The following is a 22,640-nucleotide window of genomic DNA, read 5'->3' as shown; positions in this document are numbered from 1 at the left end:
TCAGTTAGCTAGCCAGAGAAATGTTGAGTGACATTAGCCAACTTATCTGATCAAATTATTGAGTTTGTGTGAAAATTAGCTTGCTAATTAAGTAGCCAGCTAACTTTCCAATATCAAATGAGCTAACGTTAGTAATCTAACCAATTCTCAATAGTATTAACTGGTGTACTACTCCTTGCCGTTCCTCAAGATATAACGCGTTAGTTGCTTACTGGACCCTGGCAATCTATGTGAAATGTTAACTAGCTAAAGAACTAACCACTATCTGTTAACCACATACTGTAGAGGGAAAACAATAGTTAATTTTCAGAATGAGAGAATTGGGTGAAAATTAGGCGTTGCTTGTTAACCAAATACATTCAGGGTGTGGAGCTGGGCCTGGCTTAAGCTGGATGCCACTATAGAGGTGAAAGGAACACCACACACTTTCCCTCTTTCTCACTTTTGCTGGCACATTGTAGAACAGATGTCCCACAGGCAGAACGTGTACAATGTAATAATGTGCAGTGCAGCCCAAAGATATTGTTTTTGTTGTGTTGACCTTGACAGTAACACATGTGAGGGGGATTATAATTTAACTCGGTGAACGTTATTTTTGCACACATGTAGCCTTGCGCACTTGATCAATGCCGGTTTCATTCTATTTCTACTTTAACATTATTTTTTTCCCATGTGCTATGTGTGTGTGTGTGTGGTCACAAGCATTCTATTATAAAGGCTGTCATGGCTAACTGCAATATTAGTGTATTGTTTTTTTTCTCAACTTGAGTGTCATTTGCAGTGAAGTCTAGGCAACAAATAACATTGGATTTCTTTCTTTACATTTTTAAGCTGGGAGTTAGGTTCACATGAACCACTTTATTTTACACTGAGACAGATAATTTTCTTTGTTGTTTAATTAGTTAAAACCTGCATTTCTCCCTAGCAAGGATGTTTAGCATGTTTCAGTGCAAAAAAAAATGGTCACCTTTTTGGGCCCTCACAAGTTTGCATCCCTGAGTTTGCTGGTAACTAGTTTTGAAAAAACATGTTTTCCCACTAGACACTAGCTACGTGTGGTCTGCATAATGAGGTCATCAACATCCCCCTATTTCATCAAGTCATTTAGTTTCCATGCTCTTTGTTGACAGGTGTGTTACATTGGTCCTGAAAGGGTGTTGGAGTACATATGCATAATTGAAGTGTCTGGCTTCACCAGGCTGGTTCCCAGCAGTTTTTCACCCTCTGAGTAGCAATGCTAATTTGAGACTTGGGTGTCAGGGACACTGTTCTCTCTGAATGTGCTCTATGCCAGCTCTGTTGGGGCTTGGCAACAAGTGCTGCAGCACCTGGCATCCGGACCAAAAGAAAGCGGGCTGGCATAACAATCTGGGGTGAGGTGATGGAGCCTGATCCTGCACTGATTGTATAAGGACATCTCCATTCTAGGCATTCACACTGCTTTTTGGTTACCCCACAATGAAAATGTGTGTTTGATTAGGCTACCACAGCCTATATTTAGCCTGAGCCTCTGGAAGCAACGTCAGCACAAGAACCGTTTGTCAGGAGCTTCATAAAATGTGTTTCCATGACCGAGCAGCCTTACACAAGCCTAAGATCCCCATGCGCAATGCCAAGTGTCAGCTGGAGTGGTGTGAAGCTCGCCGCCATTGTACTCTGGAGCAGTGGAAACTCGTTCTCTGGAGTGATGAATCACACTTCACCATCTGGCAGTCCGACGGACAAATCTGGGTTTGGTTGATGCCAGGAGAACACTACCTGCCCCAATGCATAGTGCCAACTTTAAACTTTGGTGGAGGAATAATGGTCTTGGGCTGTTTTTCATGGTTCGGGCTAGGCCCCTTAGTTCCAGTGATGGGAGATCTTAGCGTTACAGCATACAATGACATTCTAGACCTCTGTGCTTCCATCTTTGTGGCAACAGTTTGGGGAAGGCCCTTTCCTGTTTCAGCATGACAATGCAAGGTCCATATAGAAATTATTTGTTGATCGATGTGGAAGAACTTGACTGGCCTTTACAGAACCTTGACCTCAACCCCATCAAACACCTTTGGGATGAATTGGAACGCCGACTGCGAGCCAGACCTAATCACCCAACATCAGTGTCCAACCTCACAAATGCTCTTGTGGCTGAATGGAAGAAGTCCCCGCAACAATGTTCCAACATCTAGTGGAAAGCCTTCCCAGAAGAGTGGAGGTTGTTATAGCAGCAAAAGGGGAACCAGCTCCATATTAATGTCCATGATTTTGGAATAAGATGTTTGATGAGCAGGTGTCCATATATTGTAGCGTATAACGAAAAAGACATTACATACAAAATACTTTTTACAGTGTACATACATTTTAAGAACATTAACATGTAGTGTGTGGCTGCTCAGAGGCCACATAGACTGGAAGGTTGCATTACATTGTGTGGTAGGTGAATTTGAACCTTTTGTCTCTTTTTCTCTGCAGGTGCATTTTCAGGTTTCCCAGCACAAACATCAAGATCACATTCACAGCCCTGTCCACTGGGAAAAGGGAGAAGCGTGAGGCGCCTGAGTCTCCGGTAAAACCAGTCCACATCTCTCCACTCACCATAAACATTCCAGACAACATCGCCCACCTCATGAGCCCCCTGCCCTCACCCACCGGCACCATCAGGTACAGTAACAGTAGGCCTGGGCCTCAGTTGACTTATTATCATACTGGCCTGGTGGCTAATGCTTTGTTTATTGAACTCTAGGGGAAGTTGTGAACCAGGCTCAGGTTGCAGCTTAGGTCACCTCCTAACCTACACAATCTGTCCAACACAGCTTTATTGTGTGTACTTGTTAAGCCTATCTGTGTGCAGCCTGTGGCAGTGTTCACTTAGCTGCTGTGTGCGTGTTGTCTGAAAAATACATGGCTTCTAGCAATGTTAATTTTGACAGCTGTTTAAGTTTTAATACCTTTTATTCTCAGTCACATTTTAGTAATTTCATCCTTTGTTAATTATTATTAGTGGACTAAAACTCTGGGCAGTTTATCTAGTTTAAGTCACAGCCGTTTGTCACACAGTAAGTGCTTTTTTTCCCGATTAAAAAAATAAAATAAAAATAATTTAAATTATGAATATTTAGGCTACCTCTAACTTCCATCATGTGCACATTCCTAGAAAAGGGGGGAAATTAGAGCTTTACAAAAATGACAGGAGTATTACTGTACCTCTAATATTCAACAAATAGCATTTGTTTTTTTCCATAGCAACAGTTAATTACAAGTCAAGTGCCCTGTAGGCTTGGGTGGTATACTGTATAACGGGATATTTGGAAGAAGCCACGGGAGGATTTTTCAAAACCGTCAACTATTTCTTTGAAGTTTCAGTGAATTGGAATATTTGTAGCTACTTTTTATGTTAATACCTGCAGTCAACTTGTGCAATACATTACGAGATAAAGCATATCGCATTCTTCATTTCACCTGTCACATTATTTTACGTTATGTAGCTTACCGTAGTTCCCCAGAACAGTTGAGCCAGTCTTGTGTTTGTTTGTAAGTAGCACAATTGGAGAAAGCCATGTGGTGAGTCCACAGCATTCTATATCGATCGGCGAGTCTGTTGTGCGGCGCCGCACATGAGGTGACGAAGCCATCAGATATCTTATATTGGCTTTCTGCCAGAAGTCAGAGTGCTAGATGAGTTCTGTACTAGATGTCGACTGATTATGATACCGATTATTGGAGGACCAAAAAAGCCGATACCGATTAATCGGCCAATTTTATTATTATTATTATTATTATTTATTTATTTTATTTGTAATAATGACAATTACTTCAATTAAATCAATTTAGTCTCAAATAAATAATGAAACATGTTCAATTTGGTTTAAATAATGCAAAAACAGTGTTGGAGAAGAAAGTAAAAGTGCAATATGTGCCATGTAAAAAAAAATCTAACATTTTAAGTTCCTTTTAGCATCTAATAACTACAACCTAAAACTTCTTAACTGGAAATATTGAGTCTTCAATATTCCCTGTTAAGAAGTTTTAGGTTGTAGTTATTATAGGACTATTTCTCTCCTTACCATTTGTATTTCATAGACCTTATGTATATTGGATGTTATTTTAGGCACTTTAGTATTGCCAGTCTAATCTCAGGAGTTGATAGGCTTAAAGTCATAAACAGCGCTGTGCTTCAAGCATTGCGAAAAGCTGCTGGCAAATGGAGAAAAGTGTGGTTTGAATGAATGCTTACGAGCCTGCTGCTGCCTACCACCGCTCAGACTGCTCTATCAAATATCTAATCATAGACTTAATTATAATTTAATAAGCACACAGAAATATGAGCCGTAGGTCATTAATGTGGTCATATCCAGAAAACAAAACGTTTATTCTTTCACTGAAATACGGAACCGTTCCGCATTTTATCAAACATGTGGCAACCTTAAGTCTAAATATTACTGTTACATTGCACAATCTTCAATGTTATGTCATAATTCTGTATAATTCTGGCAAATGAATGACGGTGTTTGTTAGGAAGAAAACTGCTGCATATACCCTGACTCTGCTTACACTGAACGCAAGAGAAGTGACACAATTTCAGGCACCGCATTGATTATATGCAACGCAGGACAAGCTAGTTAAACTAGTAATATCATCAACCATGTGTAGTTAACTAGTGATTATGTTAAGATTGTTATGAACACTTGAAATCGGCCCTAATTAATTTGCCATTACGATTAATCGGTCGACCTCTAGTGCGAATCACCCATGAATTCCTACTAGCACATCTGCCAATCAGCTACGGCGCATTGCACCGATGATGGAACTGCTCCAGATACAGTGAAGAATGGAAAAAATAATATTGTTTTCATTTGATTCTAGCCAATCATCAGTGTTTATCTCCAGATTATTTGTTTGCTTCAGCTAATGACAATTCCTTAAGCTTTTTCTGCTGTTTTAACTCAACTTAATGCCTCAAATGGTTTTGCTCTCCTTTCAATATGAGTTAGATAATGTGAGTATTTGCATAGGTGGTGTGTACCAGTCTGACTGCAGGCTACTGCAGGAAAGGGTACAGATAAGCTGAGTCAAGATATTTATTTTCGTGGGGCCCCCTATTCCTCAGAATAGCTTGGCTAATTGTAAACCATTGCTTGATTTCAGTGGATCAATTAGGCAGTTTTGTTTGTAGCCTAAAAGTTATTATTATTCTTAGTCAGATAATTGTATATGTACTGTGTCATCATGCTGACTTGGTGACTAACGGTCTGGTCCTCTTCTTCCCCACAGTGCTGCCAACTCGTGCCCCTCCAGTCCCAGGGGAGCGGGCTTGTCCGGCTACAGGATGGGTCGCATCGTCAGCTCTGCAGAGCTACAGCTCATTAATGACAACTCCCAGTCAGAGAACGACAAGGAGGCCTCAGGAGGGGACAGCCCCAAGGTGAGCACCACATACAGAGAATCTCCATTGAACATGCTTTTAGTCTAAAACTTAAATTAATCTGTGTCTGTGAAACGTGCATTTTTCATTTAGTGGCAATCAGCAGTTGAAACCATAAAATGTTATCCCCACCACTGTTTTGGTAAAAAGCTGGGGGATGGGGCTGGAGAAATGTAACCGCTCTCAAATTCATAGATGGAGCTATGGATGCAAGAATTGACCAACCATGATATCAATATAGCTTTTAATGTCATGAGGGTGTACAGTGTTTGTTTACATTTACTTTGTTTTAGTGCTGAGTAGGGTTGAACATTTTGGGGAATATTCAGAGGTGGAAACTTTCTGTAGGAATTAATGGGAATATATGGTAATTAATGGATATCTATGCAAATTAATCAGTACCATTTTAAATGTTTTTTTTTTTTTTGCCTTGGATATATTTACCATATCATATGGAGACAGAAACATAAACCCTTTACCTTATCATAAGTAGACATAATTGCAAATGGTTAAATCCTTCCAATAGAGAGAGAATTATGAATTGAACTTGAATGAAATAAGTTGACTCTTCACATGGGATGATTTCACTGAGCAACAAAAGCAAGGGAATATTGAATGATCCCCAATGATCCATCGCATCTCCCAAAAACGTTTTCAACATACATCTGTAAAATTATAGTCTAGAAACTAAAGCTTTGGTTGTCTTCCTCTCAGGCTTTTCTGTCTTCTCCCTGGACCTCCTCCATGTCCACCTCTTGAACATCAGACTCTGAGACGTCCTCTTTACTGTCACTTTCCAACCCTGTTGAGGATGGCTTGTTGTCAGGCTCAAAAAGCCTCAAATTTGCCTGGATGGTCACCAATTTTTTTCACCCCTTGTATTGGTCAGCCTGTTGCATGCTTTGGTGTGTGTTCTCAAACAAAGACCAGTTGCGATCTAAGATGGCTGATGTTGGTGGAATTTGGAGGATGATGGAGGCAACAGGGAAAAGAGCCTCATATCCACAAAGGCCTTTCCACCAGGGGATTGATGAGATGTTGGCATGACTGCCATATTGCATCTCCATGCCAACGCCCTTGCTTGGAAGTTTACTTCACCAGATTGCAAATAACCTTGCCCTCATCAAGGCCAAGGTAGCGAGACACTGTAGTGATGACGCCATAGGCCTTGTTGATCTCTGCCCCCATCTCTTGCCAGCATACTTGGGGTCCAACATGTACGCTGCGGCGTGTATGGGCTTCAGGCAGAAGTCTTCACGCTTTCTGATGTATTTCAGAAGTGCAGTTTCCTCTGCTTGGAGCAACAGTGAAGTGGGCAGGGCAGTATGGATTTCTTCAGACAGGATGTCTCCCTCAATCCGTGCAATGGCTACTGTTTTATGTTTCAGGCTGCTTTACCACTCTCTCCCAAACTACATTACCCAGGAGGGTCCTCTTGAAGGGGCTGTCTGTCGGCAGACTGTGATATATTCTTGGAGAGACTCCTTCCCCTCCAGGAGACAAACATGTCAAACACGGTGACAACAAAACCCCAACAGATGTTGCCAGGAAGCTTCAATGTGGTGCTCTTATTCTTCTCACTTAGCTTGATGAGGTAGATTGCTTCTATAACTTGATGACCCTTCACATACCTAACCATTTCCTTGGCTCTCTTGTAGTGTGTATCCATTGTTTTCAGTGCTATGATGTCCTTGAGGATCAGATTCAATGCATGAGCAGCACAGCCAATGGGTGTGATGTGAGGGTAGGACTCTCCACTTTAGACCAAGCAGCCTTCATGTTTGCAGCATTGTCTGTCACCAGTGCAAATACCTTCTGTGGTCCAAGGTCATTGATGACTGCCTTTAACTCATCTGCAATGTAGAGACCGGTGTGTCTGTTGTCCCTTGTGTCTGTGCTCTTGTAGAATACTGGTTGAGGGGTGGAGCTGTAGTTAATTCCTTGCCCACAAACATTCGACCACCCATCAGAGATTGCAATAGTCTGCTTTCTCTGATTTGCTTGACCTTCACTTGAACTCTGATCTCTGCATCCAGCAATTGAGTAGATAAAGCATGTCTGGTTGGAGGGGTGTATGCTGGGTGAAAAACATTCAGAAATCTCTTCCATTGCACATTGCCTGTGAGCACCAGTTGCATACACAGCTCGAGCAAGACATTAATCAGCATTTCTCTGACTACGTTCCTCCATTGAGTAAAAACAACTTCTGACTCCAGGAGGAATTGTGTTAAGTTGTCTGATTCATAATTTTCATATCGAATAGAAGTAGAGGGACTTGTCAGAGGTTGCTTGTGATTGCTAAGGAAATTTTATGAACTTGGCCAGATGATTCTGCTTCTTTGGTGCATTCTTCACATACGATTTGGCAAATGTACACAGCTTTTCCTTCTACATTAGCTGCAGTGAAACATCTCCACACGTCAGATAGTGCCTGTGGCATTTTCCTGTAAAGATTCAGGGGAAAAATGAGTAAAAAAAACAAATACAATTCCATGTACAGATAAATACTTAGATTAAACAACTCCTTTGTAAGATAAATGTTTTAAAATGAAATGTACATGGAAACAGGTGAATTAACACTCCTCAGTTAGCAGGCTCAAGCAAGCTAAAACCCACATGGTAGCAAAAACTACAGTGCCTTGCGAAAGTATTCGGTCCCCTTGAACTTTGCGACCTTTTGCCACATTTCAGGCTTCAAACATAAAGATATAAAACTGTATTTTTTTGTGAAGAATCAACAACAAGTGGGACACAATCATGAAGTGGAACGACATTTATTGGATATTTCAAACTTTTTTTTAACTGTTTTGGCATTTTAACTGATGCATGTGACAAAACAAACCCATGGTTGTCATCAAATGTAATTTGTCACATGCTTCGTAGACTAACAGTGAAATGCTTACTTATGGATTATTTTCCAACAATGCAGAGTTAAAGATGAGAGGAAAAATAATACACAAAATTGAGAGACACGAAGAATAAAAACCCAGTGAATTAGAAATAGCATGGCTATACATATAGGGAGTACCCGTACCGAGTCGTACAAGGGTACGAGGTAATTGAGGGAGCTATGTAATGTACATACCGATAGGGATAAAGTGACTTGGCAACAGGATAGATCATGGGCAGCAGCAGATTTGCAAAAAAAAGTTTGACTAAGTGCAAAAAAGGGTAAATGCAGCTAGTCCTGGTAGCTATTTGATTAGCTATTTAGCAGTCTTGTTTAGATGTCTTGTGTCTTGGGGTAGAAGCTGTTCAGGGTCCTGTTGATTTCAGACTTGGTGCATTGGTACTGCTTGCCGTGCAGTAGCAAGGCAAACAAGTCTGGCTTGGGTGGGTGGCTGTCTTTAACAATGTTTTGGGCCTTCCTCTGACACCGCCTGGTATAGAGGCCCCACGTGAGTCAAGATGCTGTCGATGGTGCAGGTGTAGAACTTTTAGAGGATCTGAGGGCCCATGCCAAATCTTTTCCGCTTTCTGAGGGGGAAGAGGCGTTGTCGTGCCCTCTTCACGACTGTTGGTGTTTTTGGACCATGATAGATCCTTTGTGATGTGGATACAGATGAACTTGAACCTCTCAATCCACTCCACCACAGCCCTGTCGATGTAAATGGGGGTGTGCTCACCCCTACGTTTCCTCTAGTCCATGATCAACTCATTTGTCTTAGACGTTGAGGGAACGGTTGTCCTTGTCCTGTGAATTGGAGTGTGTCCAGGGTTTCTGAGATGTTGATGTGAGTCATGACCAGCATTTCAAAGCATTTGATGGCTACAGATGTGAGTTCTACGGGGAGATTGTCATTTAGCCAGGTTACCTTGGTATTCGTGGGCACAGGGACTATGCTGCCCTACCAAGCAAAAAGGCAGTATCTGCTCATAGCGTGGAACTGAGAAATGTTTTTTTATTTATGTTGGTTTCACAGTAACTTTATGCAGTTCCTGCTAACATGACCCCCATTTTCTCAAAAACACAATACAATAGAGGCAGGATGATTAAGCATGTATTTAATGTAGCAAAAAATGACTAACTCATTTTTTACCAAATGAGCAGTTACTGCCTTTTTGCTTGGTAGGGCAGAATTGTGGTCTGCTTGAAACATGTATGTATTACAGGGAGAGTTTGAAAATATCAGTGAAGACCCTTTCCTGCTTGGCAGCTCATGCTCTGAGGACATGTGCTGGTAATCTGTCTGGCCTTGTGAATGTTTACCTGTTTTAAAGGTCTTACTCACATTGGCTATGGCGAGTGTGATCAGTCATTTGGAACAGCTGGTGCTCTCACGCATGGTTCAGTGTATCTTGCCTCAAAGCGAGCATAGAAGGCATTTAGCTCGTCTGGTAGGCTCATATCACTAGGCAACTCATGGCTGCGTTTCCCTTTGTTACCTGTGATAGTTTGTAAGCCCTGCCACATCCGACGTGTGTCAGAGCTGGTGTAGTAGGATTTGATCTTAATTCTGTATTGACGCTTTGCTTGTTTGATGGTTCGTCGGAGGGTGTAGTGAAATTTCTTACAAGCATTTGGGTTTGTGTCCCGCTCCACTAAAGCAGCAACTCTAACCTTCAGCTCAGTGCTGATGTTGCCTGTAAGCCATGGCTTCTGGTTGGGATATGTACGTACGGTCACTGTGGGCACGTCGTTTTGAGTTTGTTTTATTTTTACAGGGACAGTGCACATTAATCAACGTTTCAGTAAAAGTGCCGGTTTTAGCCAGCCGGCTAATTTTCAACCGCAGTCCCTCGGCAGGTTGTCGATGCACTTATTAATGAAGCCAGTGACTGATGCCGTCGGATGAATCCCGGTACATATTCCAGTCTGTGCCTTCAAAACAGTCCTGTAGCTTTTGCTTGTAAGCAGGAATCAAGAGGATCGAGTTATGGTCAGATTTAGAGTTTTTCACCTCTAGTTGCACAGGTGACATGCTGGTACAAATGAGGTAAAACGTATTTCAGTTTCCTGCATTAAAATCACGGCCACTAGGAATGCCACCTCTGGGTGAGCATTTTCTTGTTTGCTTATGGTCTTATACAGCTCATTGAGTCCAGTTTTATTGCCATCATCGGTTTATGGTGGTAGAAAAATATAATGATGGTAAATAGTATGTTGTACAGCTTATCATAAGGTATTCTAACGTGAGCAGAACCTCGACGAGACGCACACCCCCTCCCCTGAGCTTCCCCAATGCTGTCATTCTGTCATGCCGATGTATAGAAAAACCAGCTAGATTAATATGTTCCTTGTTCCACCACGACTCAGAGAAACAGGGTATTACAGTTCTTCAGATCACGTTGATGGGATAGTCTCAAACAGAGCTCGTCCAGTGCACGTTAGCCAGTCGCGCCGCCTACTCCGTGTCAGGGATTTGAGCCTGGTCTGGGATAATCAATATGTCCTTCGACTCATTGCTGTAAAAGTCCTCATCCAAATCGAGGTTGGTGATGGCTTTTCTGGTTTCCAGAAGCTCTTTTCGGGCATCGGAAACGATGGTGTAAACATTATGTACAAAAAAAGTTAAGATCACCACCCAAAAACACAAAATAGTTCAATTGGCCAGGAGCCCGTGAAACGGCTGCTATTCCCTCCAGTGCCATTGCTCACAATATGTGCTATGCTACCATGTAAATGACACCCTTTCTTCCTTCCTCTTCTTCTTCCCTTTAGGATGATTCCAAACCGCCATACTCATATGCACAACTGATAGTCCAAGCCATTACAATGGCACAGGACAAGCAGCTCACGCTAAACGGAATATATACTCACATCACCAAAAACTACCCCTACTACAGGACTGCAGACAAAGGCTGGCAGGTGAGAAATGGCGTCTTTCAATACAAATAATTTCAGTGAAAATGGTGCATGTGAGGGAAAAGATCAGAACCTGTTTTGAATAGCATTAGGATTCCACCACATGGTTTTATTTGAAATACCAGAGCATAGCCCCTCAATTTTTTTTTTCCTCCACATTTTCTTGTTTCAACATGGATCAACATCCACAATACTAACTTAATTGACAGAGGGAAAATAAGTCTGTACGGAATAAAAAATATACCTAAACATGCATCCTGTTTGCAACCCGGCACTAAAGTAATACTTGGCAAAGCAATTCACTTTTTGTCCTGAATAAAAAGTGTTTGGGGCAAATCCAATACAACACATTACTGAGTACCACACTCCATATTTTCAAGCATAGTGGTGGCTGCATCATGTTATGGGTATGCTTGTAATTGTTAGAACTGGGGAATAAATGGAATGGAGCTAAACACAGGCATAATCCTAGATCAGGGGTACTCTTACCGTATGAGGTCCAGAGCCTGCTGGTTTACAGTTCTACCTGATAATGAATTGCACACACCTGGTGTCCCAGGTCTAAATCAGTCCCTGATTAGAGAGGAACAATGGACAAAATACAGTGGAACTGGTTTTGAGGTCGAGGGTCCTAGAGGAAAACCTGTTTCTCTCCGACACTGGGAGATGAATTCACCTTTCAGCAGGATAGTAATCTAAAACACAAGGCCAAATCTTCACTGGAGTTGCTAACCAAGTAGTCCGTGAATGTGGCGGAGTTACAGTTTTGACTTAAATCTGCTTGAACATCTATGCCAAGACCTGAAAATGGTTGTCTAGCAATGATCAACAACCAATTTTGAAAATAATAATGGGCAAGTGTTGCACAATCCAGGTGTGGAAAGCTCTTAGACTCACGTTCCTCATTGCTGCCAAAGGTGTTTCTACAAAGTATTGACTCGCTTGTGAATAATTATGTAAATTAGATTACTATTTAATTTTCAATCAGTTAGCAAAGATTTCTAAAAACAGGTATATTGTGTGTAGATGAGTGAGACTTTTTAAATACATTTTGAATTCAAGCTGTAACACAACAAAATGTGGAATAAGTGAAGGGGTATGAATACTTTGAGGGCACTGTATATTAAGATGTGCTTTGACTAATATGCAACCTTGTAAAAGTACACATTCACTTTGGCTTCAAACTGAAGGGCGGTACATGGCTTATCCCATCTGTTTCCTTGTTGTTTTTGAGCATGTGCCATTGAACTGTGATGTGAATAACAGCCTTGGCTGCAGTGTGTTCGTACTAACACGACGGCGTATTCTGTTGTAGAACTCGATCCGTCACAATCTGTCACTGAACCGCTACTTTATTAAAGTAGCCAGATCGCAGGAGGAACCGGGCAAGGGCTCGTTCTGGAGGATAGACCCGTCCTCAGAGGGCAAGCTCATGGAGCAGGCCTTCAGGAAACGAAGGCCACGGGGTGTGCCCTGCTTCAGGACCCCCCTCGGACCCCTCTCCTCCAGGTATGGATCTACTCACTCTCTCAGGTTTCAGTCACATGATGAGCTCGCTGCATGCTTTACTGCAGGGGTCTCCATCCGGTCGCTCGCAGCCCATCTATCCACAAATCCACGTTGACATTATCCCATCCCTAGTTAGCTCCAGTTGGCCTAAAAATGCCAAATGTAACACTGCCAATTCATTTCCAGCAATAGTTCCCCTGTATGTCTGTGCAGTGCACACATTTCTCTTCCATTTGCTTTGTGTAGCCAGTAAGACAGAATGATAACTGTCTTCTGGGTAGACAGTAGGCTTGGGCGGCATACCATATACCGGGGTATTTGGAAACAGCCAAGGCATGGTTTTTTTCAATTCTTAAGTTTTTCAATATTTTTTCAATGTTTTGTTACTTTTTAAGTAAATACCTGCAGTCAGCTTGTGTAATATGTTAGGAGATGAAGCACATCGTGTTCTTAATTTCACCTGTCACATTATTTTACATTATGAAGCATAGTTCCCAGAACAGTTGAGCCAGTCGTGGGGGGCGGCAAGTAGGTGGTTAGAGTTGGGCCAGTAACCGAAAGGTTGCTAGATTGAATCCCTGAGCTGACAAGGTAAAAATATGTCGTTCTGCTCCTGAACAAGGCAGTTAATCCACTGTTCCTAGGCTGTCATTGAAAATAAGAATTTGTTCTTAACCTCTCATTTTGTCTGTCATAGTTGAAGTGTACCTATGATGAAAATGACAGGCCTCTCTCATCTTTTTAAGTGTGAGAACTTGCACAATTGGTGGCTGACTAAACTCTTTTTTTGTGTGTATGTATGTATATATATATATGTATGTATGTATGTATGTATGTATGTATGTATGTATGTATGTATGTGTGTGTGTGTGTGTGTGTGTGTGTGTGTGTGTGTGTGTGTGTGTGTGTGTGTGTGTGAATGGGTACTGGGAACACAAGGTTGGATATATTATTATAGACCTGCTAGATCTACTGTCTCATTTATATTATGACAGACCAGCTGTATCTACTGTCTCCATTTCACTTTGGCCATTGTTGTAGGCCTGCCCTCCCCTCAACAGCCTAAAATAGGCTATTTCATTTCACAAATAATATTTTATATTATTAATTTCAAACAACGGCATTAGCATGAGAAGAACTTACCAGTTCAAAACGATGTTCTCTCCGTTCAAAAAATATTCCTCCATTTGGGAATCGCTAAATGAATCGTCCTCGATCAATTTCTTCTAAAATTGTGTGTACATCTGTATATCTAGACTTAGATTTAGCTTTCCCTGACTTAGTCGCCATACTGATTGATATATAAACAGCTGAATATGCGCTTATCCAAAACAATGCTGTGCGCAACATGCGTTGCTCCTTCCGGTATGAAACTTCAATGGCGAATGACCCTCTTTACGCCGGAGTTTACTGCATGGGTTGGTCTTCAACACACAAACATTACATATTGCCGTTTACCTCAGCTCAATGGCTATCTACCCAGCTAGATTTCAAGGCGATCAGTGGTCATTGGGTTAAAATACAGTCAATCAACGAAACAGTGGGCAAATCATTGGTGCACAATGATGTCAATACGTCCCACAAAATGACCCATCAGGTTTGGTTGTGTTACAAACAAACCAGTTGATTGCAATGAAACCAAACATGACTGGAAAAGTCACGTTTTGTGTGTGTATTTACCTCGAGTGTGTCAGAATTCACAAAAAAGCGGTTCACAAAATGTTCTGTGTTAGGCTATAAAAATTGATTTTATCAAACTAAAGACCATTCATTGTGTAATAATGAGCATTGGGATTGCAAACAGAGGAAGATCGTCAAAGGTAAACAATTTATTTTATTGCCGTTTGTGATTTTGTTAAGCCTGTGCTGGTTGAAATAGTTGTTTTTTATGGGGCTCTATCCTCAGATAATCGTATTCTTTCGCAGTAAATCCTTTTTTAAATCTGACAACGCAGTTGGATTAGCAAGATTCTAGGCTTTCAAAACATGTGAGACACTTGTATTTTCATGAATGTTTAATATGACTATTTATGTAGCGATCACCGTATGTTGTCGAATTTCATCCCACTACCGGGTTCCGTGCGCAGAGAGGTTAACTGACTTGCCTAGTTAAATAAAGGTAAAATAAAACGTTTGTTTGTAAATAGCACAATGGGAGAAAGTGTGAGCAGTTGGTTCCAACTGTGTTTTTTTTTGCTTCAATAGAGGGATCAGGGATGTGCAACTATAGTTTTCCTTCACAGAAAACACATTAGTGTTCGTCCTTCAGACAAGCATGTTTCAAAACTTTGTTCATTTGCACAATGTCTCACATTTACATTTGCTTGTAAATGTCCAAACTCGCCAAAAATGACATTCAGTAGCTCCTATCTAGGCAATCCAGTTCATAAAGTTATTTGTGTATGTCTTTGCAATTAATTTATATTAGTTTGCACTCTTTAGCATATTTAGTTGGCATCCTCCACGGAAATGTTTCATTACTTGTGCAAATTTTGTTACCATTCTCTTAATAGACGGCCAATAGTTGTTTTGTTTTTTTGGTGCGGCCTTGTGTACTAAGCCGGTACTACTGTATATCCCTGAATGTGATCAAGATGGTATGACACTATGAAAGTATGGATACCGCCCAACTCTAAGAGACAAATACTTTCCCCAAAACCTTCTCAATTAAATGTTATCCGCAAAGCATGCTTACCAAACCATGATTGTTTGATCAATCGGGTGGGCTCTTAATTTTTATTTTATTTAGCAAACTCTGTCATGACATGCAGCAGCAAAAACATTGCTAGACCAGCACAGTCCTCTCTCGCAAAATTCTCAATTAAAGTGCTATTGCATGCAAATTAAAATGTATTTTTTTCCAGCCCCCGAAAATGGTCTTCAAATGTGATTTTAAGTATTGGTGTCTACTCATAACATCACATGTCATTGTTTCTCTAAGAATGGTTGCAATTTTGAGTGAAAAACTATAAGAAATCCCAAACCAGGAAAAATATAACGGTACTGAATTTGGGAAAATACTGTGAATTTGAAGCTCTGGGATTTTTTATTTATTTTGTGATATGTTTCATAATTTAAAGTAGCTCTCTTGCTATAAAAGGTTGGACACCTCAGCTTTACTGTTAGATTGGCATGTTTGTGCCATCACCTTGTGGCCATATGTGGTCACTATAATATTCCCATTGGGAAAGTGTGACTCTGGTGGAGTGTGACTAGGGTGGTAAATTTCAAAGCATATGTAAATCTACGGTATTTAAAAAAAAAATCTGTTTTTCCCTTTTACAGGAGTGCCCCAGTCTCCCCTAATCACTCTGGGGTGCTCTCGGCCCACTCGAGTGGGGTGCAGACCCCTGACAGCCTATCCCGAGAAGGTTCCCCTGTCCCCATGGAACCAGAGCCCGCTCCGGCCCCGCCCCCTTCCACAGCAGTCCAGCCCAAACTAGCTGTCATCCAGGAGGCCCGCTTTGCACAGAGTACACCAGGTGAGACACCATTTTTGTCCAATCACTTTTTTTTTTTTTTTTTTTAACCTTTATTTAACCAGCTCATTGAGATTTAAAATCTATTTTTCAATAGCATCCTGGCCAAGATAGGCAGCACCAAGTCATTACAAAAATTACAGACACACAACATGAAAAACTACAAGTAATCTAGTAAAAACCATAGAATTCACAAGAGTATAACAAAATCAAAAACTGGAAATTAAAAACATTTGTCAGGGAATCCGTCTCAAGATCATTCATCAGTGATTTAAAAATCCCAATTGGGACAAGTTCTTGTAAGGCATTCCAAGACGATGGCGCAGAGTACATAAAAGCTCTTTTACCAAATTCAGTTGGGACATTTGGAACAGTTAGTAGGATAAAGTCCAGCGAACAAAGAGAGTACCCACCACATTTCTGAACAATAAAAATGCCCAAATAAGAAGGTACTAAACCAAAAATGGCTTTGTAAATAAAAGTATACCAGTGACTAGAGAAGGCCAGCCAACTCTGGTATACAAAGTGCAGTGCTGCGTAAGGGTATTGCAGTTTAAAATAAATCTCAAAGTGCCATGGAAAAGGGTGTCAATTGATCTCAAACGCTGAGCGGAAGCTTTCATATATAAAATATCCCCATAGTCTAGTAACGGCATAAATGTAGCTGATTACTAGCCTCCTTCTGGCTTCAAAATAAAAACTAGGCCTTATTCCTAAAATAAAATCCCAATTTCAGCTTCAATTTTTTTGTAAGTTGTTGAATATGCAATTTAAAAGAGGCCGTCATCAATTAAAATTCCAAGATATTTCTAAGAGGTTACAACCTCAATCTCCTTGCCCTGACAGGTAGTAATAGGTGAAAGGTTCAGAGGTCTATTTCTTGCTTTAGAAAACACCATTAGTTTAGTTTTGTCAGTATTGAGGATAAGCTTCAATTGACACAAGGTTAGTTGAACAGTATAAAAATCAGTTTGCAAGTTCTGGAAATCTTTTGTAAGAGACTAGGTACAACAGTAAATAACAGTATCATCAGCATAAAAATGAAGTTGTGCATTTTTTGTCTAAATCATTTATATAAATAGTGAATAAGAGAGGACCAAGTACAGAGCCTTGGGGCACACCATTAAAGACAGACAATTTAACAGACCTAATCCCATCAAATTGAGTGCACTGAGTTCTATCCGACAGATAGTTAGAAAACCATGCAACTGCATGCTCTGAAAGACCTACACTCGACAATCTCTGCCTTTTAATATAGCATGATGAACTGTATCAAAAGCTTTAGAGAGATCAACACAATGTTTTTTGTCAAGGGCTTCAGTAATATAATTTAAAACCTTCATGGCTGCTGTAATTGTGCTATGCTTCTTCCTGAAGCCCGATTGGTACATTGATAAAATACAGTTAGTAAATAATAAACTCTTAGCTGTTCACGCACAAGGGTTTCAAGTATTTTCACCAGGGGTGACCGCTTGAGATTGACCTATAATTATTTAAGAGTTGGATCTCCCCCCTTTTAAAAGTGGTAGGACAAATGCTGATTTTCGGAATTTCATTACATTCCAGGGTTAGATTGAACAGATATGTAAGTGGTTCAACTATGAAATCAGCTGCCAGATTTAAAAGCAGGGATCCAAAAGATCAGGACCTGCAGGCTTTCTCTGATCTAAGGATTTCAGGGCTTTATGTGTCTCCTGCACTGAGAATGGCAAAAAGCTAAACGTTTGACCAGCTCTCACTGGTTCATCCACACAGGGTTGTACAGAGACGGAGGACACTGAATCAAACAGCCTACCAGATGATAGAAAGTGCTCATTGACACAATTCAGCATTTCAGTTTTGTCATATACAGCAACAGAGTCCTTCAAAACACATGACGTTAATTCATTAACATTACTGTTACCAGACATAGACTTAATAGCCTTCCAAAACTTTCTAGGGTCATTCAGGTTATCAGTGGGAACTGACATAAAACATTCAGACTCTTCTCCAATCCTATGTACAAATGTGCAGTCGTCACATGTGGATCCTCCGTTAAAGAAAGCTATTGTTTTTCCAGGCTCCCCTCTCAACAGCCAGCCGGTGCTCATCACGGTTCAGCGTCAGTTACCTCAGACCCTAAAGCCGGTGACCTATGCCATGGCCACACCTGTGACTACCAGCACCAACCAGAACCAGCAGCCCGTCATGCAGACGGTGCACGTCGTCCACCAGATCCCTGCCATGTCTGTCACCAGCGTGTCCGGGCTCAGCACCGCCAACACCTACACAGTGGCCACCCCCACCATGGTCACCCTCCAGGCTGAGCCCCAGGAGAACGGAGACTACTCAGAGGCCAAAGGTGAGGGCAGGGAAGGAGGATGGTGTAGTGTGTGTGGTTTCAGCCAGGTATACGTAGGTCTGTTTTACCCTTGACCAAAGCATCTGTGTCTGTGTATATGTGTTGTCTTAGTAAATGTATCTCATGTTGATCAGTTATTGTAGTGCTCGTTTGGTGTTATCTTATTAGAAGTCATTGACATCTCTCTTCTTTTTTTCTATGTTTGTCTCTAGTAAAAGTAGAATCTGTTCCAACGATCACCCACGCCTCTATAGGCGGTGGCAGTCGCATCATCCAGACGACCCAGTCGGCCACGCCCTTACAGACGCTAACCTTAGTGCAGCAGCCCCTGGGCCAGCACCAGCTCCCCATAAAGACCATCACACAGAATGGCACCCACCTGATGCCAATGCAGGCTGCTGCAGGTGAGACACTGACTTAGAATGGATCCTGTCAAAGCTCTTTATCCGCATCCGTAGTCTACCACTGCTCTGACCCCATCCGTAGTCTACCACTGCTCTGACCCCATCCGTAGTCTACCACTGCTCTGACCCCATCCGTAGTCTACCACTGCTCTGACCCCATCCGTAGTCTACCACTGCTCTGACCCCATCCGTAGTCTACCACTGCTCTGACCCCATCCGTAGTCTACCACTGCTCTGACCCCATCCGTAGTCTACCACTGCTCTGACCCCATCCGTAGTCTACCACTGCTCTGACCCCATCCGTAGTCTACCACTGCTCTGACCCCATCCGTAGTCTACCACTGCTCTGACCCCATCCGTAGTCTACCACTGCTCTGACCCCATCCGTAGTCTACCACTGCTCTGACCCCATCCGTAGTCTACCACTGCTCTGACCCCATCCGTAGTCTACCACTGCTCTGACCCCATCCGTAGTCTACCACTGCTCTGACCCCATCCGTAGTCTACCACTGCTCTGACCCCATCCGTAGTCTACCACTGCTCTGACCCCATCCGTAGTCTACCACTGCTCTGACCCCATCCGTAGTCTACCACTGCTCTGACCCCATCCGTAGTCTGCCACTGCTCTGACCCCATCCGTAGTCTACCACTGCTCTGACCCCATCCGTAGTCTACCACTGCTCTGACCCCATCCGTAGTCTACCACTGCTCTGACCCCATCCGTAGTCTACCACTGCTCTGACCCCATCCGTAGTCTGCCACTTCTCTGACCCCATCCGTAGTCTGCCACTGCTCTGACCCCATCCGTAGTCTACCACTGCTCTGACCCCATCCGTAGTCTACCACTGCTCTGACCCCATCCGTAGTCTACCACTGCCCTGACCCCATCCGTAGCCCGCCACTGCTCTGGCCCCATCCGTAGCCCGCCACTGCTCTGACCCCATCCGTAGTCTACCACTGCTCTGACCTCATTCGTAGTCTACCACTGCTCTGACCTCATTCGTAGTCTACCACTGCTCTGACCTCATCCGTAGTCTACCACTGCTCTGACCCCATCCGTAGTCTACCACTGCTCTGACCCCATCCGTAGCCCACCACTGCTCTGGCCCCATCCGTAGCCTGCCACTGCCCTGGCCCCATCTGTAGCCTGCCACTGCCCTGGCCCCATCTGTAGCCTGCCACTGCCCTGGCCCCATCTGTAGCCTGCCACTGCTCTGGCCCCATCTGTAGCCTGCCACTGCTCTGGCCCCATCTGTAGCCTGCCACTGCTCTGGCCCCATCTGTAGTCTACCACTGTTGTGAGTAGTCCCTGTTTGTTTAATTAACTAGAGTTCATGCAGCGTACTTGTCAGGGCTGCTCTGCAGTGTGTTTGTGTATCTCGAAGGGCCATATGAATCCCTGTCTGGCTGGAGTTTCCGACACTGTTTTGAAAAGTACACTTTTTATTGGCATATGTTCTAAGACGTTAGATTACTTAGAGTATTCCATCAATTCCGACGCTGAAATATTTCAATTTTTTCCTCTTCTTCCTCCCCATGTTCAGCCACAGCTGTTGCGAGTCCTCTCCACTTGCTGGCCACTCACGCCTCCGCTTCAGCCTCCCTCCCGACCAAACGACAGAACGGAGCCCAGGCGGCCAGCGATCAGCCCAACGCTAAGCGCATCAAAACAGAGGAAGGGGACAGCGCCACCCCCACCGCAACACGCGCAGCAGATACGGACTCGTCGGCAGCCAATGACCAAGCCAGCCACCACAACTAGTCTTCTGCATCATCACCACCGTCTTGTTGTTTTTTCTCTCCTTTCCTACCATTTATTTTCCCCTTCTTCCATTGACTCCCAAGGTGCCAAAAGGAGAAGATTTTCAGTTGGTTTAACCATTGTAGAGGACTGGAAAATATGACCACCCCTTTAAAAAAGACTGAAGAGAACATTTAGTTGAGATTTGAAAGAAGGACAACTAGGACAAAGAAGAACTCTAATTTGAAGGTCCCCCTGTGAGACATCGCCACGGAGGAGGATGACGACGACTACTCCAAGACCACAGGAAGCCTTAACAACAATTAACCTTTAACATGATGAGCTGAACTTTGACCACCTGCAGCGAGCAGTTTGACTGAGGCCCATGTTAGCCCGGCGGTCGCACGGCACCTCTGCCTCAACTACCTCAGTGCAGATTGGGGGCCACGGTCAAGGGCACCACTCAACGGACCCATGGGATGACTGGATGAGGTGACCAACTAGCAGCATGACAAGCATTTGACGCAGACATGAAATATCAATGAGTGCATTCAGAAAAAGGGATCAAAACAGTCGGAGCCAATTCCTGGACCTTTGGCAGCTAGCCTTTCATATACTGACCTAGCCTTATTGCAGCTCTAAGTAGTAATGCAGTATTTTGTCATTCATATGTGGACCATAGGATCTGTTTTGGATGTATTTTCATTTATATAGGTAAAAAAAAGTGCTAATAATTGAAATAAAGAAAGCATTACAGCAGTGGGGTCTAACATTTCAATCACTCCACCTGAACTTCAACGTTCTCGCTGTTACTTTGTATGTGGACTTTTTTTCTGTTCAGTGTCGTTTCTTTTTACAATTCTATCAATGGGGTGTTTTTTTTACCCCCCCCCCCATGTTAAATCCACATTCTGTCATATCCAAATCAATTTTCTTTGCTACACTTACATATTTTCATACTTGCACAGATAACCAGTAAGATATAAACATATTAATTCCATGTGTAGTTGATCAGATGCCTCCTCATCGAACTTTCATGTAACAGACTACAGAAAAGTACCTGAGCCGTTAACGTGTGAATCCTTAGTTGAAACTATACCAAAGGGGTCACTCCACCTGTTTTTGGTAAAAAGCTGAGGGATGGGCCTGGAGAAATGGAACCACTCTCAGATTGACAGACGGGACATGATATCACAATTGTGGTTTTAACCATGTTTTGAGACTATACCGTGATTTACATTTCCATTGTTTACAAACATTAGCGTAAGAACAAGTTTATGATGGGGTACGAGAGTTGAACTAAGCTCATTAGGCGTTTTATAAGTTATTATTCAAGATTAGATGGGTATATATCATTAATTTAAGTCAGAAAATGGATGTAGCAACTAAGGATTCTAGCTTTAACTGTACATTTAACAGAAGAAAAGAGCTGTTTAAAACCAGACCAGATCTGCACTTGGTAAAATGTGTTTTTGTTTCTCTCGTTATCCTTGGCTGTGGTGACTTCGGTGTGTGGACAGACCCTTTGCTTGATTATTTCATTCTGTTCCGACAACCTGACGAGTCTGTCTTCAGATTGTATATGTTCCAAACTAAAGAAGATACAAGTGATGGATATTTGTTCTGCTTCAGTGGATAAATGATTTTTTTTATTTTATATAAATTAATTTAAAACCTTTCACTCTATTTTACTTGTCCAATGGTTTCACCACAACAGTGATCAGATCTTCTGCTCTCAGTACGCATTTAATTCACAGATGTTTCAGAGACCACATGCTAGAGCAGCTGATGGCAGACTGCACCTAGAAGCAGCGTGTGACCATTCTATTGCCTCTGACCAGATTATCCTCCTTCAATTCTACATGTTGAATAGCTGCCGTTCAACAACAACCAGCAGGTGATTGCTAACGGACCACAGCCACCCGTTCCTTTTAGCCCTTAATCTTTCTGTGAATT

The 22,640-nt window shown here is 42.4% G+C and overlaps 1 protein-coding gene across 1 annotated transcript in view; it reads left to right on the top strand.

Moving 5' to 3' along the window:
- Nucleotides 1–22,363, top strand: part of LOC110486597 (forkhead box protein K2) — a 32,039-nt gene extending 9,676 nt beyond the window's left edge. Inside the window, exons 2-9 of the mRNA XM_036941316.1 lie at nucleotides 2,455–2,643; nucleotides 5,254–5,404; nucleotides 11,067–11,213; nucleotides 12,526–12,719; nucleotides 16,005–16,201; nucleotides 18,258–18,539; nucleotides 18,752–18,943; nucleotides 20,488–22,363. Of these exons, the coding sequence (XP_036797211.1) occupies nucleotides 2,455–2,643; nucleotides 5,254–5,404; nucleotides 11,067–11,213; nucleotides 12,526–12,719; nucleotides 16,005–16,201; nucleotides 18,258–18,539; nucleotides 18,752–18,943; nucleotides 20,488–20,705 (1,570 nt within the window). The 3' untranslated portion in view covers nucleotides 20,706–22,363. The remainder of the gene's footprint in view (nucleotides 1–2,454; nucleotides 2,644–5,253; nucleotides 5,405–11,066; nucleotides 11,214–12,525; nucleotides 12,720–16,004; nucleotides 16,202–18,257; nucleotides 18,540–18,751; nucleotides 18,944–20,487) is intronic.
- The last annotated feature ends 277 nt before the right edge of the window (nucleotides 22,364–22,640 follow it).

This window comes from Oncorhynchus mykiss, chromosome 13 (genome assembly GCF_013265735.2).
Source record: "Oncorhynchus mykiss isolate Arlee chromosome 13, USDA_OmykA_1.1, whole genome shotgun sequence".
NCBI classification, from domain to species: Eukaryota; Metazoa; Chordata; class Actinopteri; order Salmoniformes; family Salmonidae; genus Oncorhynchus; species Oncorhynchus mykiss.
This window is presented reverse-complemented; position numbering and strand designations above follow the sequence as displayed.